Raw genomic sequence first — 12,283 nt, forward strand, 5'->3', positions numbered from 1 at the left:
GATGCTGAAAAGCATTTAATAAAACTCAGTACGTCATCATAATACAAAGCCTCAAAACAACAGGGAAAGAAGGAACATACTTCAATGTAATAAAAGCCATATACCACAGACCCACAGCTAGTATTGAAGTGGCCTCATTGTCTGGGGTAACACCCAGAGTTCTTGGTCTCACATCCAAGGAAATCAAGGACATGGGCACACCAAGAGTGAGGTGTAGAGCAGAAAGTTAATACAAGAAACAAAGAGAACAGTTTTGTACTACAGAGAGGGGTCCCAGAAAAAAACAGTTGCCATCCTGCAGTGAAATGCAGGGGTTTTTATAGATGAGCTACTGGAGAGGCAGTAAATGTAAACATAACCCGTTAGGACCAGGTGTACCATCTGCATAGGGTGTGAATCTCTGGCAGCCCCCACCCTAATCTTTTATTATGCAGGCGGGTCCTCAGCCTGAGCTACAACATGTTGCTCATTTTGTACTTACTGTGTATGTGCTAAAAAAGGGGAGATGGAAAGCCCATGGTGGACATGCCTGGCCCCACGTGGCCTTTTCTATCAGTGCAGCTGTTGGCATCCCCCAAGAAAGCTTCTAGCTTCCTATCTATCTATGATAGAATATCAATGTACCAACATTTTATCTCAATGTACCATCTCAAACACAGGATTTAAACTTTCAAAAAAGATTCAATTCTCAAGACTATTAAAGATCCAGAAATAAATTTAACAAAAATGTGCAAGGATTCTTTGCAGAAAACTGTAAAACTTTATTAAGAGAATGCTATCAGTCACATTTCCAGCATAACAATAATATTCTTGGTTTCAGTCTTCATTTCTCTTGGTGTAAACCTATCGTTGCGCATCACCTTAAAACATAAATATACAATTAGGACCCGTTACTCAGCAGATCTTTATTCATATGACACTAGAGGTATACAACTACCATGTTGATGAACTAATATCAGAACCCTGAGGGTGACCCTTTAGCCTACATCCAGTTAGCCTCTGAATAAACTCTGAAGGTAGACTTCCAGGCATATTAACAATATTTTTAATTCATGCCACTTTTTCTAGTAGAATAAAGAAACAAAGAGACTGTTCAACTTCAGAATGAATTCAATCAAGTGAATCTATTTGTATGTATAAACATTTTGATATGAAATAACACTCTGAATACAGAATATGTTTAGAACTCCCTAAGTGAAGGAAATAGAAAAGTCAGTATTACATTTGTTTTGTGTCTCTTGTGTAAAAGTGTAAAAACGTTACTTTGGACTAGTTTAGCCATTATGCAGTTGCTTTAAGTAGGGCGAACATTTGTCCCTATATTCACCGGTCCTCCTGCCTCTTTACATGCCTAAAAGCAGTTCACTTTATACAGTAAACTGAATACGCACGCTAGCTGTAAGCCATTACCATCACAGTAAACATCACAATATAAACTGATGTTTATTATAAACATGTTACGTATTTGTTAAAAACAAGCCTCTACAAAAATATCTGAAAATTATTGGCTGTTGGTTAAATGACTTACATTCAAAAGTCAGAACACGTTTTCCTATCTTTTTTTAAACATGACACATAAAATCGTATGTATTTATCACGTAAAACACGAAGCTTTAAAATATATATACATACTGTGAAATGGCTACATCAAGCTAATTAATATCTGCATTACTCCACATAGCTGTGAAGACACTCGATATCTACTCTCTTAGCATGTTTCATATCTTTCATATCATAATCCAATTAACTTTGACCCAATTTTTCTCCATCTCTTGAAGTCCTGGCCTCAAGTGATCCTTCTGACTCGGCCTCCCAAAGTGCTGGAAATAAAAGCATGAGCCAGCATACCTGGCCCTCTATCTCTAACAGTGTGTAAGGCAGCCACTGGCGTCTGAAATACCTTCAAAGAATCTTTAGACGTGAAGTATAATACTAACGTAGCAGTAATTTTACCTCTGTGTCACACAAAATATAATATTGTGAAAACAGACACCCTATAGTTTGCATCTTAATTGAACAACATACCTGCTTCCAGCACTTTAGTGGGATCAAAAGTGGGCAGAGTCCCCTCCCTGACATCAGGACCATCTCCAGGCTCATCCTCTATCTTCAGCAGAGCCAGTTCCTGTTGAAAAGCTTCCACATCAGGCCCTTAAAAGACAAAAAGGTCATCAGTTTACAAATTAAAACATGAACTATGAACGAGAAAATGATAATGTGTATTCCCTCATCATTATGAAATAAAAACCTGTAGGCTAATTATTTCAGGAGTCTGTTGCCAGGAAAACAGGAAAGCAGAGATGTTCAAACATTGCCCTTTCCTTTCCCAAGGCTGGCTCTAGACAACTTACTTGTCCCTTTTGTACTCATTTGTTCTTATTCTTATCACATTAAATCAGTGATTTGTTTGAGTCAGTCTGACTAGACTATGAGCTTTAGGCAAAAAATTGGCACTGACATCTCCAGCACTGAGTAACATGGTATGAGGAAGCATTAATAAATGTGTATTAAAAAGTTTCTTTAAAAATACATGAGATGTCCGCAGATGGCAGACTAGGAAGCTGCAAGCTGCCATTCTTCCACAGAAACATAAAAACAAAACAAAACAAAACAAAAAACAGAAAATCGCCAAGCAAACCATACAGCAGCTCTGGAAAACACTCACAGGCTTATGACAACCATGCAAGTACCCTATCAATAAAAAGCCTCTGTCAAAATGGTGGGAAAGTTTTGTGGCTTTTTATGTGTCCTTGTCCCACCCCTGCCCACAGTAGCAGCAGGAAATGTTTAAGATCCCTTCCTAATATTTTCTGTCTTCTTGTTACTGGTATGTCATAAAATATAATGCATAAATATACCTCCACCACCCATAAGTATTATTCTACACTCTCCCTTCACCTTGAATAGCAGGTGCTCCTTCATTTTCGATCTCCCCACTAGGTGCAATACCCTGATTTTCAGTTGGTGCTTCCTCTTCTTGACGTTTTTCCTCAGTGGGCTGCTGGACCTAAGGGTGTAAGTGTGTGTGCGAATAAAAACTCAATAATATACACAAATGCATATGTGCATCGAATCATAAATCTAAAACATATTTCCAACAGATATATATATATATATATATATATATAGAGAGAGAGAGAGAGAGAGAGAGAGAGAGAGAAATATCCAAATCCATACAGTTAACACCAGAATATGATATTCCTGAACCAAAGTTTCCTTCATGAGATGCCATCATCATTTTTTATCAGCATGGAACACCTGGACCAGTGCATGTACACTAGCTCAAAAACATTTTTTAAAATAAACTACGTAAATAGAAAACATCAAATGTTAAAGAACTCACAATCACAGATCCAACTGGTTGGGAAGACTCTTTGTCATTTCCTCTTTCTGAGGATTGGGATCTTGTTCTTACATGCTCACTCATATTTCCCACTGAAAATAGAATATTGTTACTTGGAAAAAGTGTGTAAGAACTTAGCTACATATATGAAAATTCCATGGCAAAATGGTGATTTGTACTTTTTAAATTTTGAAAATATTTTCAAAATAATTCGTAGAGCAATGATAAGTACTCATGCTTTCCAATCAAACTAAGGACAGATTTGTTTGTATCATAGCTCAGAGGCATAGAAATCACCTTAACGCCATAGCAAAAGACAGAGGACGTTTCTGAGTTTTGGTTTAACAACTATACTCTCCACCATGAAGGCATTTAGGAAAAAATGGGCAGAGAATTGAACCTGAAATGACTACTGCTTTCGTCCCACTCTGATTTGCTAGGCGCATTTCATCGCCACACTCCTCCCAAAATCGAGTCTTGCTGGAAAGCACAGCCTCACCCATTCCTTCCCATGACGTTCACAGCGGAGGTGAGAAATTGTGAAACAGAGTGAACGTTATGCTCCTCACGGGACACCTCTGCCAGGCACTCTACAGAACTCAGGGCCGCAGTCACCAGCCCACAGCGTTCCCAGTTCTCAGGCCCCTTCCTTACCGAACACGCTGTCCCTTTCCGTGCCCCTAACAAGAAGTCTAGAAACTCTCCTGTCTCAGAGGATTCCAGGAGTTTTCGGGACTCAGACACCTCTAACAGCACCCCCAGCACTCGCCCCATCTTCATGTGATCCCTCCCCTCTGTGGCCCACCTTCCTCCCTGGTCCCAGGCCAGCCACAAAGACAAGTTCCATGGTGGCATGGCGACCTGGGAGGAGCCGGACGAGGCCCTTTTCCCACAGAAGCCACGGACTGTGCTGCAGGACCTGTGCAAAGCCAGCTGGCTCCTCCACACATTCACTCACAACTAATTTCCCAGGAAGACCGGTCTGTGGACCTACCGGCTGCGTCTCAATCAGTGAGAAAGAATCAAGATGGCGGAAAGAATGAAGACACAACCTCTGCCTGCAGAGCTCTGCGTGGACAGAAGGTGGGGAGCAAGGCGCATGCGCAACAACAGACACGCGTAGCAACAGACATGCGCAGCAACAGGTCTGTGCAGCATGTGCACGGAGTGGGGCATTTGCCTCGAGACTGAAGTTTTCCTGCCTCTGTGGAGAACCTAAACCACCAGCGCTCCTGAAATCAAAAATGAACTTGGAAAGCACTTTTCTTTTTCTCCCGCCCAACCTTTCTTTCCCTTCCAGTGGCTTTGGAAAATATGAGCCCCAGCTTACTCTAATAATGTGTTTCAGAAAAATTCACCGTCACAGAAATAAATCTTAAATATTTTAATACCTGTTTTATATATGCTTCCAGAAATCATTTTCTTGCCTCCTTCATGAGTTTGCTGTCATGCTTGCAGAGGTGTTATCCACTCTAATACGATAAGACATTCATAGTTCTTGGTTGCATTATTGTACGTTCAAAATCATTGATCCAGCTGCACAACATTAAAGTGGTAGGAACTCAACCTTAATTTTTGAATCCCTGTTTAAACCACTGTTTTGAAATGACTCTTTTATCATCGCCTACATCCCCACTTAATTTTGCATGTAACTCTCTTCTTTTAATTTTCTTCCATTGAGTTGTTTATACCTGTATCATTACTACACTATTTTAATTGCTGTAGCTTAATGATATTTGAAATGTGAAGTAATGCTTGCCCTCCCTCACTGATTTCTCCTTTTCTATCAATTCTGACACATTGGTCTTTCAGATGAACTGCAGAATCATTTGATCAGGTGCTAAAATATTTCTGTTGAGACACTAGTTACTACTTTCATATCACATGTTAACTCTGGGACAATAGCCATCTTTCTATTTTAGAATCTCTCAATCAAAAAAAAGAAAAAAAAAGCCAATCCTCAATTCCTCAAGTCTTTTAACACATCCCACACAAGGACTGTGTTATTGGCTTCATATTAGTTCTTCACATTCAACTTAAATTTATTCATGGGCATTTTTATTTTTCCATTCCATTGCTGACCCGTGTTTGCTTTAACTTCACTATGTTTTTCACACAAGTCAAACAATCTCTGTTTGCAAACAATATGATTCCATACCTAGAAAATCCCAGACTCTCTGCCCAAAATCTGCTTGATCTTATAAACAACTTCAGGAAAGCTTCAAGATACAAAATGAATGTACAAAAACAGAAGCGTTTCTCTACACCAACTACCTTGAAGCTCAGAGCCAAATCAGAAACACAATCCCATTCACAATTGCCACAAAAAGAATAAAATGCCTAGGAATACAGCTAACCAGGGAGGAGAACCATCTCTACTATGAGAACTACAAAACACTGCTCAAAGAAATCAGAGATGACACAAACAAATGGAAAAACATTCCATGCTCGTGAACAGGAAGAATATTGTCAAAATGGCCAATCTGACCACAGCAATTCATACATTCAGTGATATTCCTATTAAACTACCAATGACATTCCTCACGGAATTAGAAAAAAACACACTACTTTAAAATTCATATGGAGCCAAAAAGGAGCCCAAATAGCCAAGGCAATCCTAAAGAAAAAGAATGAAGCCAAAGCATCATATCACCTGACTTCAGAGTATAATACAAGGCCACGGTAAACGAAACAGCATGGTACTGGTACCAAAACAGTCACAAAGACCAATGAAATAGAATACACAGCCCAGAAATAATGCTGCACACCTCACACCTATTACCATCTGACCTTCAACAAAGTTGACAAAAACAAGCAATGTAGACAGGACTCTCTATCCAATAAATGGTGATGCATGTAAAAGATTGAAACAGGACCACCTCTTATTAAGAAAAATTAACTAAAGGTGGATTCAGAAACTAAATGTAAAACCCAAATTCATAAAAATCCTGGAAGACCCAGGCATTCTCATCCTGGACGTAGGAAAGAGCAAAGATTTCATAATGAAGATGCCAAAAGCAATTGCAACAAAAGCAAACATTGCCAAATGGAATGTAATGAAACTAAAGAGCTCCTGCACAGCAAAAAAAACACAAAACAAAACAGAACAAAAAACAACTATCCACAGAGACAACACACAACACAGAGAATGGGAGAAACTATTTACAAACTATGCATCTATCTAAGGTCTCGTATCCACAATCTATAAAGAACTTAAAGAAATTTACAAAAAACAAAAACAAAAACAAAAAATAAAAAGACACACCACGTGCGGTGCCTCACACTTCTAATCCCAGCACTTTCGAAGGCCAAGATGGGCAGATCACTGGAAGCTAGGATTTCGAGACCAGCCTGGCAAACATGAAAAACTCTGGCTCTACCATAAAATACAAACATTAGCTGGGAGAGGTGGTGCACGCCTGTAATCCCAGATAATAGTGTGGCTGAGGCAGAATAGCTTGAACCCAGGAAGTGGAGGTTGCAGTGAGTGGAGATCGTGCTACTGCTCTCCAGCCTGGGCAACAGACCGAGACTGCGTCTCAATAAACAAAACAAAACAACCCATACCAGTAAAAAGTGGGCCAAGGACACGAACAGACACATTCAAAGGAAGACATGCATGAGGCCACAGCATATGAAATAAAGCTCAAAGTCACTGACCATTGGAGAAATACAATTCAAACCACAATGAGATATCATCTCACACCAGGCAGAATGGTTATTATTAAAAAGTAAAAAAATAAAATAACAGATGCTGCTGAAATTGTAGAGAAAAAGAAACGCTTATTCACTGTTGGTGGAAGTGTAAATTAGTTCAACCATCGTGGGAAACAGTGTGCTGATTTCCCAGAGACCTAGGATATTATCCAGGAGAACTTCCCCAATCTAGCAAGACAGGACAACATTCAAATTCAGGAAATACAGAGAACACTACTCTGTTACTCCTTGGGAAGAGCAACCTGAAGACAACAATCATCAGATTCTTCAAGGTTGAAACAAAAGGAAAAATGTTAAGGGCAGCCACAGAGAAAGGTCAGGTTACCTACGAAGGAGAGCCCATCAGACTAACAGCGGATCTCTCTGCAGAAACCCTACAAGCCAGAAGAGAGTTGGGGCTGATATTCAACATTCATAAAGAAAAGAATTTCAACCCGGAATTTCATACCCAGCAAAACTAAGCTTCATAAGGGAAGGAGAAACAAAATCCTTTCCAGGACAGCAAATGCTGAGGGAGTTTGTCACCATCAGGCCTGCCTTACAAGAGCTCCTGAAGGAAGCACTAAATATGAAAAGGAAAAACCAGTACCAGCCACTGAAAAACAAACAAAAATATAAAGACAATGACACTATGAAGACACTGCATCAACTAATGTGCAAAATAACCAGCTAGCATCATGATGACAGGCTCAAATTCACACATAACAATATTAACCTTTAATGTAAATGGTCTAAATGCCCCAATTAAAACACAGAGACTGGCACATTGGATAAAATGTCAAGACCCATCGGTGTGATACATACAGAAGACCCATCTCACGTGCAAAGGACACACAGGCTCAAAATAAAGGGGTAGAGGAATACTGACGAAGAAAATGGAGAGCAATAAAAAAAAGCAGGGGTTGCAATCCCAGTCTCTGATAAAACGGACTTTAAACCAACAAAATACAAAATTAGCTTGGCATGGTGGTCCACGCCTGTAATCCCAGGTACTAGTGTGGCTGAGGCAGGAGAATCACTTCAAACAGGGTGGTAGAGGTTGCAGTGAGCGGAGACCATGCAACTGCACTCCAGCCTGGGCAACAGACTGAGACTCTATCTCAGAAAACAAAACAAAACAAAAAATAATACCATTGAAAAGTGGTCCAAGGACAGGAACAAACACTTTCAAAAGAAGACATGCATGTGGCCTACAAGCATATGAAATAAAGCTCAAAACCACTCATCATTAGAGAAGTTCAATTCAAACCACAATGACATATCATCTCCCACCAATCAGAATGGCTATTAAAAAGTAAAAAATAAAATAAAATTTAAAAAATAACAGGTGCTGGTGATGTTGTAGAGAAAAAGAAACACTTAATCACTGTTGGTGGAAGTGTACATTAGTTCAACCATTGTGGGAAACAGTGTGCTCATTCCCCAGAGACCTAAAAACAGAACTACCATTCAATCCAAGCAATCCCATTACTGGGTATACAGTCAAAGGGATATAAACTTGTTCTGTTATAAAGACACATGTACACATATGTTCACTGCAGCACTATTCACAATACTAAAGACATGGAATCAACCAAAAAGCCCATCAATGGTAGACTGGATAAAGAAAATATAGTACATATATACCACGGAATAGTATGCAGCCATAAAAACGAATGACACTATCTCCGTTGCTGGAATAAGGATGGAGGTGGAGGTCCTTATACTTAGCAAAGTAAAGCACGACAGAAAACTAAATACTGCATGTTCTCACTTATAAGTGGGAGCTAAAAATGAGAAAAAATCAACACACAGAGGAAAACAACAGACACTGGGGCCTACCAAAGACTGGAGGATGGGAGGAGGGAGAGGATCAGGAAAAATAGCTCATGAGTACCAGGCTTAATACCTGGGTGACAAAGTAATCTGTACAACAAACCCCCATGACACATGACACAAACCCCCATGACAAAACAAACCCTGCATAAGAAACCTGCACCACATGTATGCCTGAACTTAAAAGATACAAAAAGAATAAGAAAAAATAGATTTCAAAACAAAAACTTTGAGAAGAGACTAAAAGGTCACTATATAATAATAAAAGGGTCAATTCATCAAGAGGACATTAACAATTTTAAATATATATGCACGCAACACTTGAGCACCCAGATATATAAAACAAATGCAATTAGAGCTGAAGAGAGAGACAGGCCCCAATAAAATAATAGATGGAGACTTCAGCACCCCACATTCAGTACTGGAGAGATCTGCCAAACAGAAACTCAACAACAACAAAAACAAACAAAGAAAAAAAACCACAGAGTTAATCTGCACTACAGGCACATGGATCTAATAGATATTTACAGAACATTTCATCCAACAACTACAGAATACACATTCTTTTCCCCAGCACATGGATCATTCTCAAGGACAAGACCATATGTTAGGTCTCAAAACACTAAAAAAAAAAAACCTGAAATAATATCGTGGATCTTGTCAGACCACAGTGGCATAAAACTAGAAAGTAATAACAAGAGGAATTTTGGAAACTATACAAATACATGAAAACTGAATAATCTGATCCTGAATGAATAATGGGTCAATGAAGAAGCTAAGAAGGAAATTTAAAAATTTATTGAAACAAATGACGATGGAAAAAAATATACCAAAACCGATGGGATACAGCAAAAGCAGTACTCAGAAAGAGGCTTTCAGCTGTAAGTGCCTACAACAAAAGAGGTAAAAACTTCAAATAAACAATTTAACGATGCATCTTAAACCAAATCAAAAATTAGAAGAAAAGAAATAATGAAGATCCCAGCAGAAATAAACAAAATTGAAATGAAAAAAAAACCTATTTTATTAATAGGTTAACCAAAATTGACATACCATTAGCCGAGCTAAGGAAAAAAGAGAGAAACCCAAATAAATAAAATCCGAAATGAAAAAGGATTTGGGAGCCTGAGGCAGGTGGATCACTTGAGGCCGGGACCTCAAGACCAACCTGGCCAATATGGCAAACTCCATCACTACTAAAAATAAAAAAATTAAACAGGTATGGTGGTAGGCGCCTGTAATCCCAACTACTCGGGTTGCTGAGGCAAGAGAATTGCTTGAACCCTGGAGGTGGAGGTTCTAGTGAGCTGAGACCCTGCCATTAAACTCCAGCATGAGGACAAAAGGAGACTCTGTCTCGAGAAAAGAAAAAAAAGAAATAAAAGAAAAAAGAAAACAGAAAAGAAAAAAGAAAAAAAAGAAAAAGAAATGAAAAACAAGATATTACAACACTAATGCTGCAAAAATTCAAAGGATCATAACTGGCTCCTATGAGAAACTCCATGCCTCTAAATTGGAAAATCTAGAAAAAAATGGACTAATTCCTAGATACATACAACCTCCCAAGACTGAACCAGGAAGAAATCCATAACCTGAACAGACCAATAACAAGCAACAAGATCAAAGCCATAATAAAAGTCTTCCAGTAAAGAAACATCTGGACCTGATAACTTCACTACTGAAATCTACCCAATGTTTAAAGAAGGACTAATACCAATCCAACTCAAATTATTTTGAAAGATAGAGGAGCAGGGAAGAGTTCCAAACTCATTCTATCAGGCCAGTATTACCCTGATACCAAAACCAGATGAAAACACATGAAAAAAAGAAAACTACAGGGCAAAACTGCTGATGAATATTGATGCAGAAATCTTCAACAGAATACTAGCAAATCACATTCAACAATACGTTAGAAAGAATCATCATCATGACCAAGTGAGATTTATCCCTGGGATGGAAGGATGGTTTAACATATGCAAATTAATGTATGTGATAAATTATATCAATACAATGATGGATAAAAACCATATAATCATTTCAATTGATGCTGAAAAGCATTTAATAAATCTCAGTGTGTCATCATGATACAAACCCTCAAAACACCAGGGAAAGGAACATACTTCAATGTAATAAAGTCATATATCACAGACCCACAGCTAGTATTGAAGTGCCTCATCTGGGGTAACACCCAGAGTTCTTGGTCTCACATCCAAGGAAATCAAGGACATGGGCACACCAAGAGTGAGGTGTAGAGCAGAAAGTTAATAGGAGAAACAAAGAGAACAGTTTTCTACTGCAGAGAGGGGTCCCAGAAAAAAACAGTTGCCATCCTGCAATGAAATACAGGGGTTTTTCTAGATGAGCTAGTGGGGAGGCAGTATCTCATCACCCACATAGGGTACAAACAACCGGTTAGGACCAGGTGTACCCTCTGCATAGGGTGTGAATCTCTGGCAGCCCCCACCCTAATCTTTTATTATGCAGGCGGGTCCTCAGCCTGGGCTACTCCATGTTGCTCATTTCGTTCTTACCGTGCATGTGCTAAAAAAGGGGAGGTGGAAAGCCCATGGTGAACATGCCTGGCCCCACGTGGCCTTTTCTATCTGTGCAGCTGTTGGCATCCCACTATGAAAGCTTCCAGCTTCCTATCTATCTATGATAGAAAATCAATGTACCAACATTTTATCTCCATGTACCATCTCAAACACAGGATTTAAACGTTCAAAAAAGATTCCATTCTCAGGACTATTAAAAGATCCAGAAACAAATTTAACAAAAATGTGCAAGGATTCTTTGCAGAAAACTGTAAAACTTTAATAAAAGAATGTTATCAGTCAAATATCCAGCATAACAATAACATTCTTCGTTTCAGTCTTCATTTTTCTTGGTGTACACCTATGGTTGCGCATCACCTATAACATAAATATAAAATTAGGACCCGTTACCAGATTTTTATTCATATGACACTAGCGATATACAACTACCGTGTTGATGAACTAATATCAGAACCCTGAGGGTGACCCTTTAGCCGACATCCAGTTAGCCTCTGAATAAACTCTAAAGGTAGACTTCCAGGCATATTAACAATATTTTTAATTCATGCCACTTTTTCTACTAGAATAAGGAAACAAAGAGACTGTTCAACTTCAGAATGAATTCAATCAAGTGAATCTATTTGTATGTATAAGTGGAAAGCAAAAAACAAACAAACAAACAAAAACGCATATACTTTCCATGAAAATTCAATGAAACAAAACCCCAAGGGAAAAGGTATTTTTAAAGTATCATTTAAATATTTTGATATAAAATAACACTTGAATACAGAATATGTTTAGAACTCCCTAAGTGAAGGAAATAGAAAAGTCAGTATTACATTTGTTTTGTGTCTCTTGTGAAAAAGTGTAAAAA

General features: G+C 38.6%; 1 protein-coding gene across 1 annotated transcript; it reads right to left on the bottom strand.

Moving 5' to 3' along the window:
• Window positions 1–737: 737 nt before the first annotated feature.
• On the bottom strand, window positions 738–4,502 carry LOC101021752 (putative G antigen family E member 3). The gene is made up of 5 exons (XM_003917777.4): window positions 4,338–4,502; window positions 3,344–3,435; window positions 2,899–3,007; window positions 2,026–2,151; window positions 738–860 (listed from the first exon to the last, which is right to left on the bottom strand). The coding sequence occupies exons 2-5, from the start codon at window positions 3,425–3,427 to the stop codon at window positions 844–846; spliced, it is 336 nt and encodes a 111-aa protein (XP_003917826.1). The 5' UTR covers window positions 3,428–3,435; window positions 4,338–4,502; the 3' UTR covers window positions 738–843.
• Window positions 4,503–12,283: the final 7,781 nt, after the last annotated feature.

Source organism: Papio anubis, chromosome X, assembly GCF_008728515.1.
Source record: "Papio anubis isolate 15944 chromosome X, Panubis1.0, whole genome shotgun sequence".
Taxonomy (NCBI): Eukaryota; Metazoa; Chordata; class Mammalia; order Primates; family Cercopithecidae; genus Papio; species Papio anubis.

Excerpts from the sequence above, each read along its gene's own strand:
- LOC101021752 (XM_003917777.4), bottom strand. The coding sequence starts at position 3,427 with ATGAGTGAGCATGTAAGAACAAGATCCCAATCCTCAGAAAGAGGAAAT. Across the intron at positions 3,008-3,343 it reads AACCAGTTGGATCTGTGATT|GTCCAGCAGCCCACTGAGGA; the intron begins GTGAGTTCTTTA and ends TTACACCCTTAG. Across the intron at positions 2,152-2,898 it reads AGGAGCACCTGCTATTCAAG|GGCCTGATGTGGAAGCTTTT; the intron begins GTGAAGGGAGAG and ends TTGTCTTTTAAG.